This window comes from Calonectris borealis, chromosome 1 (genome assembly GCF_964195595.1).
Source record: "Calonectris borealis chromosome 1, bCalBor7.hap1.2, whole genome shotgun sequence".
Classification (NCBI taxonomy): domain Eukaryota; kingdom Metazoa; phylum Chordata; class Aves; order Procellariiformes; family Procellariidae; genus Calonectris; species Calonectris borealis.
In genome coordinates this window covers 106,002,873-106,029,371 of record NC_134312.1, presented here as the reverse complement: position 1 = coordinate 106,029,371, position 26,499 = coordinate 106,002,873, and the positions used below count along the sequence as shown (strand labels likewise).

General features: G+C 38.3%; 1 protein-coding gene across 1 annotated transcript in view; it reads right to left on the bottom strand.

Annotated features, from left to right (window-relative positions):
- Window positions 1–26,499, bottom strand: part of GBE1 (1,4-alpha-glucan branching enzyme 1) — a 179,187-nt gene that overhangs the window by 39,143 nt on the left and 113,545 nt on the right. Inside the window, exon 12 of the mRNA XM_075170299.1 lies at window positions 25,143–25,314. Within this exon, the coding sequence (XP_075026400.1) occupies window positions 25,143–25,314 (172 nt within the window). The remainder of the gene's footprint in view (window positions 1–25,142; window positions 25,315–26,499) is intronic.

The window sequence follows — 26,499 nt, the reverse complement described above, 5'->3', positions numbered from 1 at the left end:
ATTCTCCCTGTAGAAGACTCCACTGCAACGGTGACCACACTATCCATGCATTTTTCAGCACTGCACTCACCAACATTTTGGATGTGCTACCTACCTACTCGCCCCTCAACCTCTCAAGTGAAAATACATACCTATAGTGCTATAGTACTATACCTGCTATAGTATTTCATACTGGTAGACGATCGTTGTTGTTTTCAAATGCATGTTTTCTAGACTTATATGAGGGTAGCCAAGCTGAAAACATAGCTTGCACCTCAAACACAAGGTAGCAGCGTTGTGACAGCCATTACTTGAGGAGCTTATTTTGCATTCTCTGATTGCATTTCATTGATATCTATTCCTACAAAGACTTGCGTCACGTACAAAGTTACCTTGGAGTCAGAGAAGCCTGCCTGTGAGCATGGTCCTTAGCAGGTCTTTCAGACATGTATCATGCCACATGATGTGTCCTAGCACTACACTTTGGTCTGAGATAGGGAACAAATGAGAAGTTGTGCAGAGCTCCTGAAGAAAGAGCGAAAGAAATCTGAAGTATTTGTGATAGATGCCAGCACATCTCATCATGGCATGCTGACTGGCATATGAACTTTCTGTGCTTAAATAGCCCAGGTTTTACAATCCAGCTCAGTTCTGACGAATGTATAATTAACTGATCTGCTGTGAGTGAATGCATCTCTTGTGTAATTAGATCTGGACATAGTTTAGTCTCTGAGATAAGTTGTAAAGCTCAAAGGCCTTCTCTGAGTCCTTGGACAAAAAAAAAAAAAAAAGAAAGCAGAAACCAGCACGGAAAGTAAAAGTCAATATCCTAATCTCAAAATAAAAGTTTATAGAAATAAAAGGAGTACAAAATTTGATAGAAACTTGCAATGCTCTCATGCAAAAAATCTTAATGATAGCAGAGAATTTCACCACCCTGAAGAGTGAAAAAACAGTAAAATGATTCCAAAGTAAGTCATATATCACATTTGATAAGAAACTTTTTACATTAAAGTCCTTGCAAGTTCCTAACTCAGCAATTAAACATTATGGCCACATACGTCAAAGAAGTTTTTGAACATAATCACATCTTCCAATTATATACTGTTTAGAAAATACAGATCAGTAAGATACAGACATATTTTCAAAGCGTTAATTTGAGCGTTTTAATTATTATGGAGTTTGACAACACCACTCCAACATAACACATGCAGTGCTTGGCTAGTAAATCCAAACCCATTGCTAAGAAGAAAGGCAAATGTAACAACCCAGAATTGCATATTAGCAATGTTTCAGAATACAGAAAGCCTTCCAAAATGAGAAGAGTTGCAAGCATTTTAAGGTCAGGTTTCCTTTACAGAGTTCTCTCAAAATAATCTGTTTCAAGAAATAGACTTGCCTCAGTGAGCTGATAAAAAAGCGTAGCCCTGGCAAAATCCAGCATTCCTACTGTTCAGCACAGTGTATTTTCTTTCTACAACTACTTCAATTCCACTACTTATCAGGAAGACATTTAAATTTTTATTGTACTTCTCCCTCTCAGTAAAAGAATGTATGAGGCTGATACTAAATAATCAGGCACTGAGGATTCAAGGTTAGATCAGGTTTGTTCATTGTTGGTTATTTTTTTTGTGGGTTTTTTTTTTTTTTTAAATATACAGCAGATGAATATAAATGCCAACTATAGACACTAAAAAAGATTGGCCCACTATCCCCTTTGCTTCAGGGCTACTGCTGTGGGATGAATGAAATATTAGCCCTGTGTAAAATTCAAACATGCTGGGGAAAATATAAATACAGAATCCACATTTTGAAAGTCATATGCTTTGCTAATCGTTTAAAACAATCCTGAGGTAGGATGTATCAGCTAATCAATCTGCTTTCCTATACAGTTATTAAAATAAATGTGATACATGAGATAAGAAGGTGCATGAAAGGAATTGTATGTGTAGACAAAGGACTCTGAGTGTGGGTAACAAGTAAAACGAAACGCCTCATACTGCCAATTTCAAATGCTCATACTAACCCATTTTCAGATGGCAATACACTGCATGAGCTGTAAGAGGTAAAAGGGCCCAAAATATGTCCCAGCTATGTATGCCTGAGTATACCAGTTGATGGCTAGTTTGTGTCACTGAAGTTATTTAACCCAACAGCAGAGTTTGAAGAAGGGAGAAAGTAAGGGTGAATCAGACCCAGCAGAAACTGGAACACTATGTTTATAAGAAAGCCAAGATGCTGCATCAGGAGTGGCAGAGACCCTTGCCGAGTTTAGGGCTAGCCGAGATTGGACTGCCCTGCCGGTCACAGGGATTGAGACGCAAAAATCCAGCTGAAGCTCTGAGCCAGCAGCCACTGCCTCCTACAGCTTTAAGATATTGCTTATCAGCTGCCCCATGCTGCCTTGCAGGGGGATAAGTAACTCCACGCAAGTCCAGCCTAGCCCACTTGGACTGCCTGCAGCGATCAACAGAAGCTGCTGCAAGTCCTCAAAGCATAGCTGTTGATCCTCAAAACTGCAACATGCCACTCAGAAAACAGTGATGCTGCTCTCGTTTGCAGCCCATAGTCTTACTTCAAGCACCAAACAGCACAGTAACTCTGCATAAGATATTATGGGAAAGAGTGATGAGATCTTGCCGTGGTTTAACCCCAGCCAGCAACTAAACACCACACAGACGCTCACCCACTCCTCCCCGTCTCCAGTGGGATGAGAGAGAGAATCAGGAGGGTAAAAGTGAGAAAACTCGTGGGTTGAGATAAAGACAGCTTAATAATAAACTATAAAATAAAGTATAATAACTATAAAATAAACTAATAATAAACTATAAAATAAACTAATAATAAACTATGAAATAAAATAAAGTAAAATAGTAGTAATAATAATAACAATAGAACATACAAAGCAAGTGATGCATGATGCAGTTGCTCACCACCCGCTGACTGATGCCCAGCCAGTCCCTGAGCAGCGCTCGCTGCTCCCCATCCCCCTCCCCCAGTTTATATACTGAGCATGACGTCATATGGTATGGAATACCCTGTTGGCCAGTTGGGTTAGCTCTCCTGGCTCTGCTCCCTCCCAGCTTCTTGTGCAGCTGGCAGAGCATGGAAAGCTGAAAAGTCCTCCAACTAATGTAAGCACGACTTAGCAACAACTAAAACACCAGTGTGTTATCAACATTCTTCTCGTACTAAATCCAAAACACAGCGCTATACCAGCTACTAGGAAGAAAATCAACTCTATCCCAGCCGAAACCAGGACAGATCTATGTCTAGTTGCTAACACAAATGTTGGTTCAATGTTTTCCAGCTTTATTTAAAGACAAAGCAAAACCACCAACCCCAAGTCAGAACACATCACAGTATTACGCATTACTTTTTTGGCATTTCCACTCAAACCCACACAGTGCTTTAGTATGATTTGCTAGCGTTTTAGAAGGAATTTTTATCTAATAACTCAAGTTAAAACATGTTGCTGTTCGAAAAAACACTAGCAGTAGTTCAGATAGGGATTCTCATTAATCAGACAACAGATTTAAGTGGTTAAAGAAGAATGACACTAACCAAAGTCAAAACTAACTGACTATTTAAGCTAGGAAAATACAAGTCTGCTAAAACTTCCTTGTGGAAGCGTGAGTATTTTGAGCAACCTGAGGAGGAAAGAGGAAGCCTTGAGAGTTTCAAATTCTCATTTGCACTATGCCAAGTTAAACAGTACATTTACATTCTGATTCATTTTCCTCCTGCTTGCTAGTAAATAAATAGATGAAAACAGTACTATAAACAGTTTAAATTCTATCAAGTGGAAATAATTTCCTGATTTTTCATCTCACAAAAATTTGACTTTTCATCTTAATTTGGAAAGAAAATTAGCTTTGAAATATACTGATATTCCAAAGAACGACACTGCTGCTTTGCAGAGCATGTTTCAAAAGCAGTATCCTCAGCGGTTCATAAATATTTATGCTGGTATAAACATAATTAGTGTATATATCAGAAGAACGACCCTCATCAATTTACCTACTTTGTGTATTCATTGTTTCAGAGTCTTCCCCCCCTCCCCCCTTCAACTTGTTCATTGTTATTTTTGGGGGGTTTTTTTTTTTTTGGTTTGGTTTGTGGGAGATTTTTTTGGTTGCTTTTTGTTGTTGGTGGTGTTTTTTGGTTTGTTTTTTGTTTTTTGTTTTTTTTTTAAGATACTCTTATATAAGAAATGAAAGAAGGTGACTGCTTTATTTAAGACTATAACCAAACACTTGAAAGCAATTTTTCTAAGTGATGGTTATTAGTTTTAGCATATTTCCAATGTGCTAGCATAATAATTGTATGGTGACAGCATAATTTGTTGCAAGATCTCTGCTCATTACAGACAATCATAACCAGGATGCCTAAAGCAAGATTATTTGTATTGTTAGGTTTTTTTTGGGTTTGGTGTGGTGGGTTTTTTTTTTTTTTTTGCTATGTGGAAATGGATATTGAAGCTTGCAAGTTTGTTTTTTCAGAAAGAACAGTTAGAGATCAGTAGTCAGGGTCTCTGGTACTTTGCCATGCTACAGAAGGGGCAAGTTTTAAGAAGAGTCACATCTGCCTAATGATCGACTGAACTACTTATGACTATCAGTCAGTATATTGAACCGACTAAGAAGTTGACTGTTCTGTTTCTGTTCAGAAGTTTCTGTTCATTCATGGAACAGAAAAGGTATGGTGCAAATTGAAACGCCTTGTCTGTTTGTCAATGAGATCTACTAATGAAGGTGCACAAAAGGTATGTATTAATGAACAAAAACCTCCAATGATGTAGTTATGAACTGTTCAAGACAGTAATTGCCCTGGTGTTCTCTCTCTCTCTCACTGGAATAGGGGCCAAGTCTCACACAGTTTTCAAAGAGTTATTCTGAACTTTTTGCAAGATACAATGTGTCTGTCAGATAGAGGGTGATTGCACCTGCATGATGTTAAAAATCAGAATTCATTTAAAATCACTGAGATGCGCTGCTTCCACAAAAATACTTAGTCTTGGAATGCTCACTACATCAGCTCCTAAAATTTAGTATAGATTTGCAATTGCTTCACGTGGACGTTATGCATACAAATGTTTTATATGGATGGAAGTGTTACAAAATTTGATTTTAAAGCATCTTAAACCTGATCCTCAAACCATTTTTATTCACATCTCAGAGTATAAAAAACAAAAAAAGGAAAAGTTAAAATATAATAGCAACATAATGCTTGCATATTATTAAAATACTTATGACTGTTTACAACATCAGACTAGCATAAAGAAAGGCTGTAATTAAGAACCAGTCTCTGAAGAGCATTACCTTCTAATACTAATCTACAATTAATTACATCAGACACCGAGAACTTCTGATGACAAGCTTTTAGACTATGAAATAAAAAAACAAATGAATTGTTCTGCATAGCAGATGGGCTAGATCTACAAGTGTAACTTGAAGATAGTTTCGACTCACCTTTACGTTAAACCAGTGTCAGCACAATTGAGAAATGGGTGAAAGGAAGAAAATACAGGAAAAGAGAAGAAAAAAGAAAAACGACTTAGCAGGTTTAGATAAAGCCCATCAGGCAATTGCCCAGCAGGCAATAGCTTTGGAAGCTGAAGCAAAACATCGCTTCTCAGATAAAAAGAGCAGTTAGAGAATTGGTACTGATGGCACCTTCGCTACAAGTAGCAAGTGATTTATAAAATACTCTCCAAAATATGTGAGATTAGAAAACAATTGTCCAGTGAGGCCTTCATCATATTTTTGTTTGCATGTGGGGAGACAGGAAAAAAAAAAAATCTTGTCATATTGAGAGAACAGGCTTAAAACAAGATCATAGAATCTTAGAATGGTTTGGGTTGAAAGGGACCTTTAAAGGTCATCTAGTCCAACCCCCCTGCCGTGGGCAGGGACATCTCCAACTAGATCAGGTTGCTCAGAGCCCCGTCCAACCTGACCTTGAATGTTTCCAGGGATGGGGCATCTACCACCTCTTTGGGCAACCTGTTCCAGTGTTTCACCACCCTCACTGTAAAAAATTTCTTCCTTATATCTAGTCTTAATCTACCCTTTTTTAGTTTAAAACCATTACCATTACCATTGTCTTACTGCAACAGGACCTACTAAAAAGTCTGTCCCCATCTTTCTTATAAGCCCCCTTCAAGTATTGAAAGGCCGCAATAAGGTCTCCCTGAAGCCTTCTCTCCTCCAGGCTGAATAACCCCAACTCTCTCAGCCCTTCTTCATAGGAGAGGTGTTTCATCCCTTGGATCATTTTTGTGGCCCTCCTCTGGACCCGCTCCAAAAGGTCCAGATGTTTGTTGAAATTTAAAACATAACAGGGAAACAAACTAGACTGTAACTGAATGTTACCATATTCTTCTTTGAAAAATCAGTTGTAGCAGAAAACATCCTTTCTACATGTTTAGTTAATCTTTCACATTCTCCTTCCCTTGTAGGACATGCCTTAAAGGAACAGCTGTAAGAGACATCAGAAGATCCACAAGATGCACTGGCTTCAGTGGCATTATTCCACTCCCCTTCCTTCAGGTAATCATTCTCACTACAGGCAGAAAGACTAGAGAAAAGATTTTGGTCATTTGCTCCCAGTAATATGTCTTTTGATGAAGAGCCTTTAAGAGGTACTCGAGTGTCATCAAGCAGAGCTTCTGCCAATTTTGTATCTCACCTACCAATTTTCAGGTTTTAGTATAGACAATTGTTCAAATAACTAGGAAATCCGAGACCCACTAAAGCACTCCAGCATTTCCTGATGATTGGCATATTACATACGTAACTCCAGATACATATCAGCCCATACATTAAGAACACTAGTATAAGGTATATGTACATGAGCCAAGCAGCATGGGTTCACAAACAGAAGCAAAGGATATCTGCTAGACTTCAGACTACTGGTGATGGTTCTTGTCTTTTTTTACTTAGAAAAGCCTCAGAAGAGCTAAAAAAAGTCAAAGAACTTTCTATAACTAACTTGTTGAATTCACCACGTTGCTTCATGCCACCAGCTTTTCTGAAGGAAGACACTATTCAGCATATGTTATTCCTCACTCAAAGCCAACAGGAAAGCGGAAGCTATGCATTTTGGTATCTCTAGCTGCATTTAGATTAACAGGAAGATGATCTCAGAGTATATAGTTGCGTTAGGGACCGAGACACCAAGAGTGAGCAAAGTGACTTGCCTGAAGTGACTGGTACACACATGAGAGAATAGAAAAGTATGTTTTTTTACAACTCCAGTTTACTTCCTGAATTTGAGAAAAGATCAAATAGAATTCTGTACTATTAAAAAGAAATCTAACCAGTTCCCTCTGGGGGCTTCACTGGGAACCGATTGAGTGCACTTTCTTATTGGCCTGGTGCTGCAGGTGAGGGAAAAGTTGCATTTTGGAGAACGCGTCCTTGTGGCAACTGGGGAAGGGATGACTCTGAACAAGTATCTTCATAGATCAGAATGCTGACTTTTGTCTAGAGTCATTCCCATTAGAAAGGAAGGTATCATGAAGCAATATTGGTTATCTATCTTAATACTCATGGTTTTTTGCAAACAACTTTGTTCAAAGAAAGTTAGGAAACAAGTACATAGTTGTAAATGAATGGTCTAGCACTGTGAACCAATGAGATCCAGTTTCCAAGAAACAGAGATGCGCCATGAGTGTCGTGGTTTAACCTGGCAGGTAGCCAAATACCACGCAGCCGCTCACTCACTCCCCCCACCCCCCCAGTGGGACGGGGAGAGAATCGGAACGGTAGGAGTGAGAAAAACTCGTGGGTTGACAAGATGGGAGGGAACATAATCAGGACAGCCAGCCCAGCTGGCCAATGGGGTATTCCATACCATGTGACATACCATGTGACGTCATGCTCAGTATATGAACGGTAGGCGTGATCCAGGAAGTACCGATCGCTACTTGGTTATCGGTCAGCGCGGGTGGTGAGCAATTGCATTGTGTATCACTCATTTTGTATATTCTATCATTATTTATTATCATTATTCTCCTGGCTGTCCTGATTATGTTCCCTCCCATCTTGGGTACCTAGCTCAGTCAGTAGGCACGGGAGCTGTCCTTGGACTAGGAGGGCACTTAGCAACAACTGAAAACATCAGTGTGTTATCAACATTCTCCTCATACTAAATCCAAAACACAGCACTAGGAAGAAATTTAACCCTATCCCAGCTGAAACTAGGACAGTGAGCTATCCCCTCTTCACTCCATTATATTCTGCCTCTGTATTTGCAGATTACAGCTATCCCTTCCAGTTTTGAAATCTAACAATCTGCTATATACACAGACGCAAACATGACAGTATTCATGTTATACTTGAAACACATTTAAATTAGCCCTAAGACCTGAATCAGCTGAAGGCATAACAAAACTGGAAGCCTTTCAAGACATAACTTACTAATCATTTTAGGTTTTCCTTATGAAACCAAGTTAATAGATACAAAATTAATTTACACTGATAAATGAGAATTGGAGCAGAAATTATTTCTAGATTACATTATGGCTGCTTAAAACATGATAAAATTTTAATTTGTTTTTCAGGTTTTGAAACAAATACTTCTGAAATAGCTGTATAAAATAATATAAGCAATCTCATCTAAGTAGCCACCTCCAATTTTTTTCCCTTGAGCAATTTTTTACTGAAAGAATATTTTAGTACTGCTCCTTTCCCTACCCCAAAGTTTCATGTAATTGCTAGAATTTATTTTGTATGCATGTATTCATTAATTATTTTATTTTAAAACTAGCATTCCATTTCACTGAAATATGTATGCATTCTAAGTGCTATACTTCATGCTGCCATTGCACTGTATACAAAGAAGTGATACAGCTTTCTTAGGGCCCAAGCTGAAAATGTATTGCAACCATATCAGGAGGCACATAATGCTTTTTGCGCCTTTAAGACAAAAATGCTTTGTCAAAGGAAAAAGGAAACTTTTATTTCAGAAAAAAAAGGCTGCTTCATTGTCAGAAAAGTGTTGTACAACTGTTTGAGGAAAGCCAAATATGTACAAACACTAAGATGATTTCTCCTCTCCCCCTCCAGCAATGTACAAAAGTACAACAAAAAGTAAAACACAAAACAGAGACAAGAAACTATTAGAGATTACTTGCACAAAGACATTTTGAATGGGACATATGAAATATTTCTCAGTAATGATTTTTCATTCTTTTGTTTTTTTTTTTTTTATTTAAAAAATAAACTTGCTGAAGTGATAAATGCTTTGCATGGATCTTCTTGAAAAAAGATAAAACAATCCTCTGAAACAAGTAAAATTACATCTTTATCTGCAAAAAATTATTTGCCAATGTCATTACTCCTCCTCTTTTGTTCCATTTCATTCTTTTACACAGCCACACTATGCTGGTAGCTTATTTCACCACTTGTTTTCTTACTTAGATTTTAATAGGAACATTTTATTGTCAGAAAACAACATATCCTTTGAAAACCTGATACTGCCTGGCAACAGTAGGAGGCAGGAATAGAGAGACAGGGCTGTAGCACGAGATTAGTAAAAACTTATGTCCCTGAGTCTAGCCTCTTGCTATCTCGGATACAGTTCACATCATCCCTTTATAAACTGGGAGATGAAAAAAATCTTCCTAAGAAAGATAGATATGCTACAACTTCTAAACCCAATATACTCACTACTGCTTTCTACAGGCTTTTCGCAATATATATTCCTCGTAGAAACACTTCTAGCACAAGCATTTCCATATTTACAGTTAGGCACTGAGGAGGAGTGCAACATAAGCCCTTCAGTCACACATCATACTGTTTTCTGTCACTTGTTCAAGAGTGCCTGGTCTCTCTTAGTATTTTCAACATATTCATAAAACAGAAAACACCATGAATCAAAAAATTACCGAGAGAATATAACATGCAGACAACTCCTTTATTAAGATAAATTTTATTTCTTTCTACTGGCCTCTTCCTGTATTTCAGTTTTCAGAGACAAGCAATGGATTTAGTCCTGCATTCTTATGTGCAGTTACAAACCAAACAATAGCCTTCCACGTAGGAAATGAAAAATTTAAAATATAGTCTTTCTGGCTTACAAACATAAATGCAACTAGTAAACATGAAAAGGGAATTTCACAATTTTTCTGAAAACTTCAACTATGCCTAGGTTAAACTCCAGAAAATGAAGACTATTTTAAATTAAGAGACTCCCTGCTTCACCATTTTTAATCGAGACACACCCCGTTCCTTCCCATAAGTAGGAAGGCCGGATATCAATAAATTGCTTACTATACTTCTAAGAGTAGTCACAGGTAGCACCATAAGAAGAGTATAACATTATTTTTCTTTTATTTTTCCTCCTCTCCAACCAGAACAACAAATTTCACATGTTGGAGAAGTCTGCACAAATAAGGCAAGTTCTCTTTACATCTACTGAAATGAACATGTCAATATTCTGGCATACTTATCAACTTATGGGTTTTGAATAGTCACATTAAATTTGACGTAAAAAGGCATAGCACAGCTTATAGCATAGCTTCTAAAACTTAGGATTAAATCGAGGGGGAGGTGGGTAGGAACCTTCATGACAAAACCAGAAATAAAATGGACCTTAAAACCAAAACACACACTTCAGTTGAGGAGACTGATCTGGCTAAACTTCCAATTTCTCTTTTGAAAAGCACCTGCAGGCAGGAATAAGAATTACCCCAAATAGCACGTCCATTATTTTGTTCTAGATAATCTTTGCTTCTCTGATCAGTGTAAATCAGTGCTTTAGCACCAAGATGCTTGCAAGTATGACATGTATTAAGATAAGAGAGTGCATGTAAGGCTCACGTTGCAATAAAAAGCAAATTTAGAAACAAGGTAACCTAGTATTTCAAGCATACTATTGCCATATAGAATATTTTCAGTAGTACTTGCTAGGTTATTTTTTTTTTTCCTACCAAAAGAAAAAAAAAGATTGAATTATTAGGAAAGAGATGAAAAGCTATATGAGATTTAAAAATATATTGGAAAAAATAGAGGGTTTTAAAGAATGAACTATTCACATATTCATAAAGGTCTGCATAAAAGCTGCCTATGTACAGCTAAATAGAACACATGGAGGAAAAAAGCACAATATCACAAATGAAGACTTACTGAAAATAGAATATACATTTACACAGTATTTTGGTACCTATAAATAGCTAGCACTCTCACTATGCTAGCTTAGATGAAAGGAAAAAATCCGAGTTATGGAAGTCCATCCAGTTCAGACTTCTGCACTTTCCCCTTCAAGCAATATTATGTACAATTCCTCACTTTCTAAGATGGTAGCAGCCATTATGAACTAAATAAATAACCAATCACAAAAATAAACAAACATAAGAACAAATGCTCAGCCTGAACTCAGTTTTTTGTTTGTTTGTTTTTACAAGGATATATACACATATGCCCCCAGTCCGAGGAACACATGCACAAAAGACACCTATGCAGAAGTCGACACTAAGGGAAAAATAAAAAAAGGTGTTTTCAGTGCACGTCGCAATCCCAGCATTTGTACTTTTCACAGATTTAAGGAGCACAAGCTAAATGGTAGAAGACATACCGCTGATCCAACACTATATGTTAAAAAAGATTAACATTTTCCTTTAGATTTCCTTTTTTTTTCATTATTATTTTGAAATAAGACCATATATTTCTTCATTATGAAGACAAAGGTTGTGAGCTTAGGCTACACAAAGAGCTGACCTATAATACTGCAGGAAAGCCTGGATGGTTGTATTTTATTTTGTATTAATAGTTAGCCTGACGAAAAAAAATAATGAGCTTAAGGGAGCTGTTTCAGTGTATGGACTGACTCAAGTCAGGAGTGGATTAGTAGATTACTTCTAAATAATGTCTCTAAAAAATGCTAGTTAAGAAGCTATTCAATGGAAATACCTTGCTTGCAGGACCTGCTCTGAATTTCACAAAAAGATCCGAATAACTATCCCAATTGAGTAGAAGTTCTGGGCTTCTGCCTGTAAAAAGACTGCGCTAGCATTCTTGGCTTTGTGAATAATCCTCTGTTCTCCTTGTGATGTTAAGTTACTTGTCCTGTTTCTCCTCCAGCCCTGCACTTTTACGTAATACATTTAGAAAGTAGTCATCTTTTATATTCAACGAGACATTCCAACTTAAAAGGTACATGTTCTATTTGCCCAAAAAAAACCCTGACAAAATTAATTTTCTGTTCAGCCAAAACTAATTTTACTCTCTTCCTAAACTCTTTCTAATTTACTCCACTATAAATTCCTCCTCTTCCTTCTTGAGAGCTTACTACAATCAGCTCTATATTCATACACAAGATTAACCTCATACCACTTAACTCTGAAGTAAAACTAAAATACCTCATTTTCACTGTATTTTTATCGATTTCCATGAGCTCACGGAAATAATTTACCCTGAATTATGTACAGGAATGCATCTTTTTAGCAGGAAAGATAAAGTGACTGTTCTGGGTTAATGGAGCCTGCAGCTCCACTCCAATACCAACCTGATTGTGTGCCTCCTCCCCCTCCACGTTCTCCTGGTCTGCCTTCTACCTTGCACGCGTTTCCTCCCTCCAACACCAATACATAGCTACCTCTCTACGACTGCTACTATATAAAAGCATTTTTCCATTAAATCTCTTGACATATGGAAGCACACCTGATGGGTTAGAGCGCTTTCAGATCTTCTTTTTGTAAACCTCAACAAGGTTATAATAAATTACAACAGAAATGTACTCCAAAGCACGTAGTCTATGCTTGCAGCGATAAATTCTAGTGACATTTGAAGCCTGCATAGTTTGAAATTTCAAACTGAAGATCTCAAAAGACACCTGAGAAAGACACGTCAACATTTATAAAGGATGTTTTAGGATGCTTTACTCTGCAGAATTTACCACTTCTTACAAAAATTTGCATAAAATATACTTTGCCCCTTGAAGATCAATGCAAATTCAACTACAATGTTGTTTAAATTCATAGTCTAGTAAATTTCTGAGTGAGCATCGGATTAATGGCCTCAGAAAATTACGACAATGAGCAGATTTTTAAGCTAATAAATAGGGCTTGTGAAAATAAGAAGTTCTTGAACTCATAAAGACGTCTGTCTTTATTCCAATGTCATCACAGAACGCGTTATCTCAGTTTAAACTACATTGATTTGGGGAATTAATGACACTACTGAGATGAACTCATTTCAAATTACCACAACTGCACACATTAAAATCCAAATTGGAATGTATGCCTAAGGATCTATTATTCAGACTTTACTAATACAAAATGTCACCTGCTCAGTCATGTCTCAAAATAACAATTCCTTACTAACATGTGGGGTTTAATTCTATTTGGCTCTGCAATGCCTAAAACCAGTCTGAGAAAGAACAATGCATCACCAAAGGTAGGATCGCTGATTAACAGATTCTTATGCATGCTCTTACACCAGCTCACTACAGTTTCATGTTGCTAAACTACTTGATTGGGACATAAAGGAAAACGCAGTTTTTGTCACCTCTCTCTCTTTAAAAGCCAGCCTACAAAGCATAATCAGGAAGAATTTTTTTTCGCTTTGGTAGATGGGTTTGGATAAAATAGATCCATTTTTCTCTCAGCCATGCAATTGCTGAACCCTTTCCAGATTACTGAGTACAGACAGACTGCAAAAAGTAGAAGTAAAACACAGCTGAGTGTGGTGAGAGGTTGCTGTAACTTCTTTTCAGCATTGGGGGTTTTAGAAATAAGTAACTTAAAACAAGTACTGATAAATTATTATTATCCCACTGGACCTGCTGTTTACAAACAGAGAAGGACTTGTGGGTGATGAGATGGTTGGAGGCGGTCTTGGGCTTAGCGATCACAGAATAATAGAGTTTTCGATTCTTGGAGAAGCAAGGGGGGGGATCAACAGAACTGCTACCTTGGACTTCCGGAAGGCAGACTTTGGCCTGTTTAGGAGACTGGTGGACAGAGTCCCTTGGGAGGCAGTCCTGAGGGGCAAAGGAGTCCAGGAAGACTGGACGTTCTCCAAGAAGGAAATCTTAAAGGCACAGGAGCAGGCAGTCCCCATGTGCCAAAAGACGAGCCGGCAGGGAAGACCACCAGCCTGGCTGAACAGAGAGCTTTGGTTGGAATTCAGGAAAAAAAAAAAGAGAGTTTATGACCTTTGGAAGAAGGCGCAGGCCACTCAGGAGGACTACAAGGTTGTGAGGTTATGCAGGGAGAAAATCAGAAGGGTCAAAGCTCAGGTAGAACTTAATCCGTCTACTGCCATAAAAGACAACAAAAAATGTTTCTATAAATGCATTAGCAACAAAAGGAGGGCTAAGGAGAATCTCCATCCTTTATTGGGTGTGGGGGGAAACACAGTGACAAAGGATGAGGAAAAGGCTGAAGCACTTACTGCTTTCTTTGCCTCAGTCTTTAATGGTAAGACCAGTTGTTTTCCAGATACCCAGCCCCCCGAGCTGGAAGACAGGGATGGGGAGCAGAATGAAGCCCCCATAATCCAAGGGGAAATGGTTAGCGACCTGCTACACTACTTAGACACACACAAGTCTACGGGGCCGGATGGGATCCACCCAAGGGTACTGAGGGAGCTTACCAAGCCACTTTTAATCATTTACCAGCAGTCCTGGCTAACCGGGGAGGTCTCAGTTGACTGGAGGTTAGCAAATGTGACATCCACCTACAAGAAGGGCTGGAAGGAGGATCTGGGGAACTACAGGCCTGTCAGTCTGATCTTGGTGCCAGGGAAGGTTAAGGAGCAGACCATCTTGAATGCCATCACGGAGGACATACAGAACAACCAGGTGATCAGCATCAGGCCCAGTCAGCATGGGTTTATGAAAGGCAGGTCCTGCTTGACTAACCTGATCTCAAGATGACCCGCCTAGTGGATGAGGGAAAGGCTGTGGATGTGGTCTACCTAGACTTTAGTAAAGCCTTTGACACCGTTTCCCACAGCATTCTCCTGGAGAAACTGGCGGCTCATGGCTTGGATGGGTATACTCTTTGCTGGGTAAAAAAATGGCTGGACAGCTGGGCCCAAAGAGTAGTGGTGAATGGAGTTAAATCCAGTTGGCAGCCGGTCACAAGTGGTGTTCCCATGGCTCAGTTTTGGGGCCAGTCCTGTTCAATATCTTCATCAATGATCTGGATGAGGGGATTAAGTGCATCTTCAAGTTTGCAGACGACACCAAGTCGGGCGGGAGTGTTGATCTGCTCGAGGGTAGGAAGGCTCTGCAGAGGGACCTGGACAGGCTGGATCGATGGGCTGAAGCCAACTGTACGAGGTTCAACAAGGCCAAATGCCAGGTCCTGCACTTCGGCCACAACAACCCCATGCAACGCTACAGGCTTGGGGAAGAGAGGCTGGAAAGCTGCCCGGAGGAAAAGGACCTGGGGGTGCTGGCTGACAGTCGGCTGAACATGAGCCAGCAGTGTGCCCAGGTGGCCAAGAAGGCCAACAGCATCCTGGCTTGTATCAGAAATAGTGTGGCCAGCAGGAGTAGGGAGGTGATCGTGCCCCTGTACTCAGCACTGGTGAGGCCGCACCTCAAATACTGTGTTCGCTTTTGGGCCCATGTCCTGGTTTCAGCTGGGATAGAGTTAAATTTCTTCCTAGTGCTGTGTTTTGGATTTAGTATGAGAAGAATGTTGATAACACACTGATGTTTTCAGTTGTTGCTAAGTACCTTGTCAAGGACAACTATCCTCTGCTATCAAGCTAGACTGGGAGGGAGCACAGCCAGGACAGCTAGCCCAGCTGGCCAACGGGGTATTCCATACCATGTGACATCATGCTCAGTACAGGAATGGTAGGCGTGTTCCAGGAAATAGCAATTGCTACTTGGTTATCGGTCAGCGCGGGTGGTGAGCAATTGCATTGTGCATCGCTCATTTCGTATATTGTATCATTATTATTTTCTCTTTTCTGTTCTATTAAACTATCTTTAGGGGGGAGGGGGGAATGAGCGAGCAGCTGTGTGGTATTTGGCTGCCTGCCAGGTTAAACCACGACAGCCCCTCACTACAAGAAGGACACGGAGGTGCTGGAGCATGTTCAAAGAAGGGCAACGAAGCTGGTGAAGGGCCTGGAGCACAAGCCTTATGAGGAGCGGCTGAGGGAACTGGGACTGTTTAGTCTGGAGAAGAGGTGGCTGAGGGGAGACCTTATTGCGCTCTACAACCACCTGAAAGGAGGTTGTAGCAAAGTGGGTGTCAGTCTCTTCTCCCAAGTAACTAGTGATAGGATAAGAGGAAATGACCTCAAGTTGTGCCAAGGGAGGTTTAGATTGGATATTAGGAAAAATTTCTTCACCAAAAGGGTTGTCAAGCATTGGAACAGGCTGCAGGGAAGTGGTGGATTCACCATCCCTGGAGGTATTTAAAAGACGTGTGGATGTGGTGCTTAGGGACATGGTTTAGTGGTGGACTTAGCAGTGTTAGGTTAATGGTTGGACTCGACGATCTTAAAGGTCCTTTCCAGCCTGAATGATTCTACGTTTCTAACAGCATCAAAATTGTATGAAGTACAGTGAGCAGTAGGGAGAGAAAAGACAAAAGCTTTAACACAAACATCGTATTTACCACTGTATGCATAGGGCATGCTTATCCTTTTTCCCTGCCCTTACACACCAAGTTCTTCAAGTGATGGTCTTGCACAGATTTAGTTTTTATCAGGTAGACCGTTTCTGTAGACATCTGGCACCCAGGAAATGAGTGGCCTCCTGCACTAAGCATATCATTAGTGATGTTGATAAACAAACTAGAAAATAAACATTACTCCTCTGTTTCATGACAAAGTAGAAGCTAAGCTCTATGTGATAACAACATGTTATTACATGAACTTATTGAAGAAGGTACAACAGAGGAAAAAAAAGCAAACAAGCCTACTCTCTCAGAAAGCTGAATTTCTGTACTCCAGATGAAGACCTGGATGCTGGATTCCAGTCTTATCTATAAGATCAACTTAATATTTACATGAAAATCTGAAAATATTTTTTTTTCTTCCTTTTGGTTTTGTCCTGTGTCTTCCAACCAAGGACCCAGAGTGTTAGAAGCAGAAATCTGTAGGTTAGCTATAATAAGTATAGTCAATCTATCATTCTGAATACATGCAGTGATGGACCAAATCTTCATGTGACTGTAAGAAAAACACATATATATCCCCAAGAGTGCTCTCTACTCAGAAGAGGGAACGAGTTAGGGTTTTTTTTTTCTCTGAAAAGACGTTATGAACAAAATCATCACACAAAGGCATTTTTACATACCTTACAACAACAAGGCTCTTCTAAAGCCCTAATGGTTAACAAAGAATTCATAGGATGAATCAAGCTTTTTAAAATTTTTTGAATAATTAATTTAAATTAATTTTAAAGCACTTCAAGACTATATAAACAGAAAACATTCGAAGTGTTTTATTTGGATCCAAGTTAACCACAGCATAGAAAGTGTAAGATGACTACACTTAATTGCTTACACACTTAATGAATCATTGAGCGAAGAAACCTTTTTTTAATATATATATATATAAAAATCAATATATTATCAAATTTACAAAAATTATCACACTTACATACTAACAGGCAAAAATATTCTGTCCTCTACAAAAATCTTAATTTTGGACAACACCTGAAGACTAATCAAAACAGCTTCTTATGTACAAATATGTGCATTTAGATGCACAACTCTCAATAAATGAGATACATTTTTAAGACAGAGCTTTTACTACAGTTCTTACATTCTGAATTAAAAAAGCAAAGGAGTCTGAAAGTGAGGTAAACCTATTGATTTTAAATTTATTTGAAGAAACTGAAAATAAAATATAATTTAGTCAGAATATTGTAGTCTTTAGATTTATCTTCAGCTATTATTTTTTTTTTTTTTCATAAAAGACAGCTAAGTAAAACTAATCAATGCCACCTGTATGTAGTTTAATTATAGTTTACTGAAAAGAGTTTCAACTTTGTAGCTACAGAGGAAAAAAAAAAATGATGAAAGGACAGAATAACAGCCATGCCCTGCAGAGTTACAAATCCAGAAGATGTGAAAAAAGCTTTTCATAACAATATGATTTTTTCATAATTTCTGTAATAAATTATAATTTTGAATGCTTGAAAAGAGAAATTCCTCCAAAAACCTGTGCTGAAAGTGTGAAGTTATAATATATAGAGGCCTATTGGCATGATTGTTCTTCAAAACAACAATAAAGCAAAAATGAAGGCTGTCACACAAACAGAAAGCGGAACTCGTTTCTAATATAACTTCAATATATTTATTTTACGACTCCATTTGTTATTCTTTAGCAAGTCCTCACATTACATGAACTATTACATCAGTAGACCAGGTTGTATGCACTCACACATGGTGACAGAAAAGATGTTACAAGTCTGAACTGTGAGCTGTACAAATCATACAAGATGCAAGGCAACAGATGGAGTCTTAAGAACAAAGCTTGAGACATTAGCAGAAGTCTCAATAACAATATCACCATGGTTAAACGATGGTACTAAGCACAATAAAAAAATCTGTAGTTCCCAAAATAACTTAACTCGGGTTTAAAAATCAAATCTCTTTATATCAGTAACAGAGAAAAACAATTAGAGAACTACCCATTCTTTAAAAAAAAACACCTTGTAACTGAAACAAAATGTCAGAATGGCTTGATATACTACAAATCCACTACACACTAATAATACTGGAATATCTGATACCCTGCAGACTTAAGACTTAGGAACAAACTCAGGAAACATCAGCATTACTCTGAAAGAAAAAAGGAGCACCACACACAACAGCTACCTCCATTTAGATGATTCTGTCCTACCCTGGAAAATCCTACCCGGATTTTCAAGCCATGAACACAGTTGGAGCAACTGTTGATCCTTGAGCAGTTCTGAGGATGCTGCCGATTATGAAGGCTTCTGTTTCAAGGTTCCTGACTTGAGAAGCCATAGTGTGGACACAGACACACCATCTCATGTATAAGACCGCTGCTAGTAACCATTTTATTTATGTATTTAAATGACATACACACATGTATGGAGCTTTCTTCCCTACGCTCGTAAGGAGGAAGTACAATCAATTCCCACAAGAGATTTCTAGTATTTGGACATACTTAAATTGTGAAGAGAAGGTCAGACAGAAAGAAAATTAGTTTGTGTGAGAGTGTGTGTGTTTAGTTTTAGATTATGAGACAGTCTCTCTTTAATTGCTTTTCTCCCAGTCATTCTAATGTGTTTTGAGCAAGTGTAGAAATGAAGTTCGTTTCAATCAACTCTAAACGAACAACAAATATTAACAGTTTGCACCTCTAGACCTTCCAGAAGAGGCTCTCAAAGCAATTAATGAAGCCTAGTCTATATATTTGGATTCTTCGCCCTGCCACTGCCCGCCCCACGTTGTGAGTGGGGACATACAGGGTACTATGGAACAAAGTTGTACATGGTCTATCACTACAAGGCAAGAAGTTTATGCCAAACTGTAGGAAAGATTTCACCTAAAATCTTGGTAGATTGTTTTCTACCCAAAAATGAAGATAATTGTTTCTGTCAGACTGCCGTGAAATTAAAGCACCTGGTAGAACTGGCAGCAGAGAAAGCACATTTGCCAGGTATACTAGGTAAGCATATTAAGAAGGATGATTTCAAACTATGTATCCTAATCTGCAGTCCTTACCAACTGAGCACTTCAAGATTGCTTATCAGGAGTTGACTGAAGGGAGCTAGTTTAAAGAGCATTTGTTCTTGCAAGGCCATTTTTTAGGTCATGGTCAAAAGAGTCACACTGTAACCAGTGCACAGGAGTAATAAGCATAAGAAACCGTACAGAAGAAAAAAGTGTAAAAATTCAAAGTGATTTGCTTGCAACATGTCTAAGAAAACAAAACTCCCTTAGGTTTAAGCTAAATATCCTTATTCCTAACACAATTTCTTTTCATCTAGAATAGGTAGCAATAAAAGTATTTCAGATTCTGTTTGAAGTAACACTTCCATTTATATTGTAAGTTATGTATTATCATTTTTTCTTCAAATCTTTAATTCTTAAAGTAAATTGTACGCACATTTCCCACCCTGATATTGGTGCTACTGTTACAAGTTTTGCACGATTCCTTTTCTTGTTTGACAACGTATTTTCAAATCCTTACGTTACAAAATCCTTTCGTTTAAAAAAAAACCAACAAAACTAAGTTTCTCACTCCAAAATACTCAAAGTAATAGATGATGCACAGCATTTTATTTTATTTTTAAGGCCAAAGACAGAAGGTCTCATCATATCAAACCATTGGAGAAAAAACTGTTTTAGTGCATCCCAAAAAACCCTAAGCACTGAGAAAGTAGGATAAACTACTGTGTAAAATGAACTAACAGGTGGGAAAAGGAAGCTTTACAGATAGATTTGACGATATTAGTGAAACAGAGGTAAATGTCAACTCAAACGGTAACACCATCAGTCAATGCTCATGATCGCAAAAAATGTTCTAGTTACTGCAAATAATTTTCTAGCTTCTATATAAAAAGTTGTTTTGCAGGGAGAGAGACTTGGTCTCTGGAGTCCTAATTAAGAGTTGTTTTACTATAGAAAAGTCATCGTGCATACTATAGAAAAATAGTGCTAGAGGTTCATGTAGGAACTAACCTCCATTTAAATCAATAGATTCGAGTTTAAGCCAATTTAAAATGAAGAAGGAAGCACGAAAATGATTGTTAGCAAGCTGAAAAGCAAGACCCTACAGTGGCATAAAACAGTAAATATTTGTGCTATAAAGGATCCTAAGGACCTAAAATGCTATTTAAGCCCCCTTGGGCTGGATCTTATGTCTATTCTAGGCAAGAAAGCAGCTACCTTGCTGTGTCTAAATCTAGACAGACAAACAGATGTATCTTGCAAGATAAGGAGAGAACATGGAAACAAGTTGACTGAAGACCTGGCACAGCTCTTTCCCATGTCTCGCGGGGTCTTCCTAAGTGCAGGGCACAGGCAATGTGCAAGAGAAAAGAAAAACAGTATTTAGGGGAAAGGAACAATTACAGTTGTCTACAGTTTTTCTTCAGGGACAGGATGGAAAATGAAGCCAAAGGAAAAGGAAGGGATGTACAGACAGAGCAGTTTTGTAGTGGTAAGTTCAACCATTATTTTCAGGAACTATGTAGGAGTCGTTATGATGAAGTTAAACATTGTCCAGAGGATAACAACAGTGGTTGCTTTATTTTCAAGGTGAGAGAAGATTCCTGTAGTATTCTAGAAATCTTATAACAACTTCTATTAGTCCTTGTTTAGCAATTGAGGAAGTAGACTCAAATCTTAAGCCTTTTTGTTATTTTGTAGGGCGGTTAAATTGACAATAAAGAATTATAGTCAGATACAGGATTTTTATTTTGGATTTGTTTTCAAATCCTCATATTAGAGAGGGCAAAGATCTACATCTCCAAATATTTTTCCACATACTTTTCTAGTTTTAATGAAGTTAATATTAGATATATATTGTATTTCAAACAATTACAAGTACAAACAAAAATACTTGAGTATGAATAGAGGGTTTTTTCCCCCTATTATTTCCAATAATAAAATTACTTCCACTATTTAATATAGGCACACACTGTGAATGCCTGGGGCGCTCTCTTTGAAGTGTCATTTGAGTTCAGGCAATCAAATGTGTGTAAACATCTTCATGGAAGCTTAGCTGTGTGTCCTGGTTTTGGCTGGGATGGAGTTGATTTTCTTCCTATTAACTGGTATAGTGCTGTGTTTTGGATGTAGTGTGAGAATAATGTTGATGACACGCTGATGTTTTGGTTGTTGCTAGGTATTGTTTATGCTAGTCAAGGACTTTTCATCTTCCCATGCCCTGCCAGATGTGCAGGGGGCTGGGAGGGAGTGTGGCCAGGGCGGCTGGCCCAGCTGGCCAATAGGCTATTCCATACCATATGACGTCATGCTCAGCATATAAGGCTGGGTGAAGAAGAAGGTGGGGGGGCGTTCGGAGTGATGGCGTTTGTCTTCCCAAGTAACCGTTACGCGTGATGGAGCCCTGCTTTCCTGGCGATGGCTGAACACCTGCCTGCCGATGGGAAGTGGTGAATGAATTCCTTGTTCTGCTTTGCTTGCGTGCGCGGCTTTTGCTTTCCCTATTAAATTGTCTTTATCTCAACCCACGAGTTTTTCTCACTCTTACCCTTCCGATTCTCTCCCCGTCCCGCTGGGGGTGGGGGGAGTGAGTGAGCGGCTGCGTGGTATTTGGCTGCTGCCAGGTTAAACCACGACACTGTGGCAGAGGAAACCCTTAAAGAAGCATCACCTGTGCCCCTACTAAAGCGTTGTGCAGAAGAACTTGTAATTTTTGTGATTTCCTAAATTCTTATGATATTTTGACCAGTACTGGCTGGTCTCAGTATTAAAATATCTGTCTAAAACAGGAGTTGGGTTGAACAAACTACATTTACATTAGGATTGTTGCTCTGTACTTGCTTTTAAAGCAGAGGATTTAGACATAGCACGAGTTTCAAAACAATTGCTACCTTTTTATTATTACTATTAAGCAAACTGGACCTCCAGAGTGTTCATTCACTACAGCAGGACGTTTATCATTGTCATGCTCATTTTCAGCCAAGCATATGGAGTTTTTCCCTTTCTAGGTTATGCCTTCCATGTCAGATGGGCACATGAAGCCCCAGAGATTACTTGCAAAGCTGCACAGAAAACTGAAATACAGACTGGAAGAAAGAATGCTCCCAATGGTTTGTGTTACAAGGGAACCAATTTACTGAAATGACAAAACCTTCCTATTCACATTTAAGTTTGCATACATCATTGATTGCCTATACTGGGATATAAGCAATTGGGAAGGAAAATAAAACTCTCCAGTGAAAATTAACATCCAGAAACATGAAAAGTAAGAATAACAACTTCCAGGATTTTTGCAGTGGTTTCTTATAGATACCTTAAAGAAGGACAGAGAACCATCCAGTGTGAAAAGTGAGAAAGACAGGAGAAAGCCACAATCAGTGTTCCATGTTCAACAGAGCACAACTTCTTTCAGCAAGAATCTGCTTGCACATATGGAGTACAAATGATACTCCAACACAGCTGTAATTAAGTATTATTCCAGATCTTCAAAGAGAAATTCCAGAATACATTTGAGAACACAGATTTCCACTCCTGATACAACAATTTTTAGAAGCGGTTTGTTTTTCCTTAAGATGAGCAAAGCATTGAGAAAGCAGCATGTTGCTTTGGTGTCTCTGTTTTCAGAAAAAACAAGGTAGGAGACATTTATGGAAAGACCTAGGAAAGCACAGAGGCACCTGGAGTGCCTCCTCCAGGTGTTGTGAAAGGAGATTTCCCCCCTCCCCCCCATCCCACAGGAGGCTTCTCTTTCTCACCCTTGGCATTCACTCAAAACTGAAAGTTAAAGAACTCATTTGTCACTGTATTTGCTTAACTAGATAGCATACTGCAACATGCATTTTAAGTGCACCGAATTGCAAGCATTCTGAATTTGTATGTTTTCTCCTCCAACATTTATTACAATCTTTTCACCTTTCACATATAGCAAACTATAACATAGTTACTGAAAAATTTGCAATACTCAAGGATACACAATATTAATTGCTCAATCAACCTGCATTGACACACTGGATTTAACATGCCACATTGAATTACTGATAATTTTTCCAACCTTACCAAGTCAATCTGGGGCAGAGACGTCTGCTAGCTAGTTTAGCTAGCGGTTTTTTTTAAACACCTGCATCCTTAACTATTGTAGTATCACTAGTTTGAACAGAAGCGCGCACATCATACCTTGCACATATTGGTGCCTGATTACACACTTCATAAATATTTATTTCATTAATTCTTCCTCACTCTCGGGAAAAAATTCTGCATTTTATTGGAAACAATAGTTTTACTAGTATACCATATAATTAAATGATTTGTTCTGTACTGAAGTTGCTCTAATTCTTTTTAAGAAAACCCACAAACATGGTATTAAATTTTGAGTGTTCTTCTGATACCAAGGAAGAGAACATGTATCAGTACAGACATGCTTAAATCAAATGCCACCATTGCTTTATTAACATTCTCCAGTTTTTTAATTAGAAGAATATATTTTTAAATATACTATAATGGAAGAAGAGCAATATACATCCAATAATCCCCTTTAACTTGATAATACAAAACATTTAACAATAAAAGTTGAAGTCAATATTAAGCTAAAACTTCTACAATTGTCAAGTGTTTCGTTGTCAGAAAACTGAGATGGTCATTTACAGCATGCTTTCAGCCTTTTTTTCCCCCATAAGACTATCACAAATGCTATACAGAACTTGTCACACCACATTACAGAATTGTGATTTTTACTATTAAGTAAGGATTATTTCACGAAGAAATTAAGGAACATGAATACGGTACAGAGCATCAAGCATAAATAGCTTCAGCATTTTGTATAAAACTAAGAACAACATTCAAGTTTTAAGTGACTACATGGAACTAACTCGCTGATTGAATGAGATTAATTATTGGACGTTCTTGTAGCAATAGTGCTTAAGAAGCAATTCAACAGTTGTCTTTTACAGCTTATGAACAAAAAGAAAGTATTGCTAACTCTTACTATTTCCCTGCTTCGATAGCAGGATGTGCCTCCTATCTCTAAGATTTGTCCTTGCCTACCTCATTAAGCCCCTGCTAAGAAGCAATGGAATGTATTTCAACTGATTCCAGATTACTTCCTGACAATTAATAATTGAAATAAGCACAGAGCTATCTTTCGCTATTGCCCTAAAAAGTTTAGGAGAGTAGAACAATAGAGATGAAAGACCACCCAGCTGTGAAAGGCAAGACTCACCCCCTGACAAACTTGAACAACAATTAAAATACTAGTCTGAGTTGTAAATCAGAGTAACCTGAACTAGAGCTTACCACATTTTTAAGTTATTTCTGTTACAATTAGGAACCACATTGATTTTATTTTCTTGTCTTATAACACATCTTATAGACAGAAAAACAATGCATATTACCTTTTGTACTAAATCTTTATGAAAGCATTTATGCTCCAAACTTCAGCACTGTAATAAATACTGTGGATGTAAGATGATGTCAGATCATTTTATTTCCCTGCCAAGCATTCTGTAGATGAGAAAATGAAAGACTTGTTCCTAAGATTACTTACCCATGAAGTTCAGATAGCTCTCTCCTCCAAGTGCATGAGTAATGAGACGAATCATTTTATGAAGCTGTATTCCACGATCAATAACTGAAGTAAGAGGCGAGAGCACACTCATGTTTGTATACATCTCTGCATCCATCAGTCGAAACGCCAATGTCTTATCACCAACAAGCGCCTATAACAGGTCAAAAAAAAAGTGAAGAAAACCCTTGGGTGTACTAGAAGTGTTTCTAACGTTTTTTTAAAGCAGGTGCTCTGTATCGTAAGGGGAGGACTTGGAAGTTGGCGAGGAGTCAAGGACATGGCTCAGTGTGCACAATCTAGTCCCTGTTCACAAAGAAAACATCCTGCCACTGCCGATGATCATCAGGTCACAGTGACCCTAGCTTCCAATTACTGCAACTCTGTATTGTGTGATGTGTAATCACGTGGGCGCAATACATCGAACCTGCTGCCAAAAAGAGAAAGTATGTAAATTGAGGCAGGGATGTCCCTGAGCTGAGCCTCAGCTGGATGCCAGACCCGACTGCCTGTTTTCGCCTTTCAACTCTCCACGTGGTTACTGGGGCTCCCCGCACCGATGGGTGTACATGATCAATAAACTAATAGCTGTCTAACCCCTGTTGTGGTCCTACATTTCACCTGATGGGACCGAACTGCACAATTACTTCTAAGAACCTTTTCACCTACAGATATCAAATGTGAAATGTTAGTGTCAACTCAATAAGCCACAAGTGACCTACCATTTTGGAATCTTTATAGAAAACACAGAAAATAAGAAAGCAAACATCTCAAGTAAAGTTCCTGGGATGTACAAATAAAGGGCTATTAACAACACTCCTGATTTAAAAATGCAGAGTGAATATGAAACGTTCATTTATATGCAATCAAGAACGTGATTGGTTTTCTGTGATTTCACACAAGAGAGAAAAACAAACTAGTAATTCTATCTAAAACCAGTGACTGAATTACTAACTTGCTAGTGTTTACTTAAGAAAGGCCACACAAATGCTATGTAACAAGGATTATTCTAATATATTAGCACGCAGGTAGTTGAAAACGTTTTGGAGCATTTGTATGTAAATAGCTAATTTTTGTTCAATTAGCCCAATTCTCATTTTATACTGTAGCATGAAAACTCACTACATTCCAGAGAGACAGATAAATTGAAACAGGTCTAGCTGAAAAGCACCAACATCCTTTAGTTTTCCAACTAACAATATAACAGCATATATAGATGATTCCCTCAAGTAAAAAAAAAATCTTTAAAAAAAAAAATTCCTATGCAACAATGGCAAGACTGAAGACTGCAATGAACAACTGCAAGGAACAACTCTTCTCTGGACTCAGAATGTGGCAT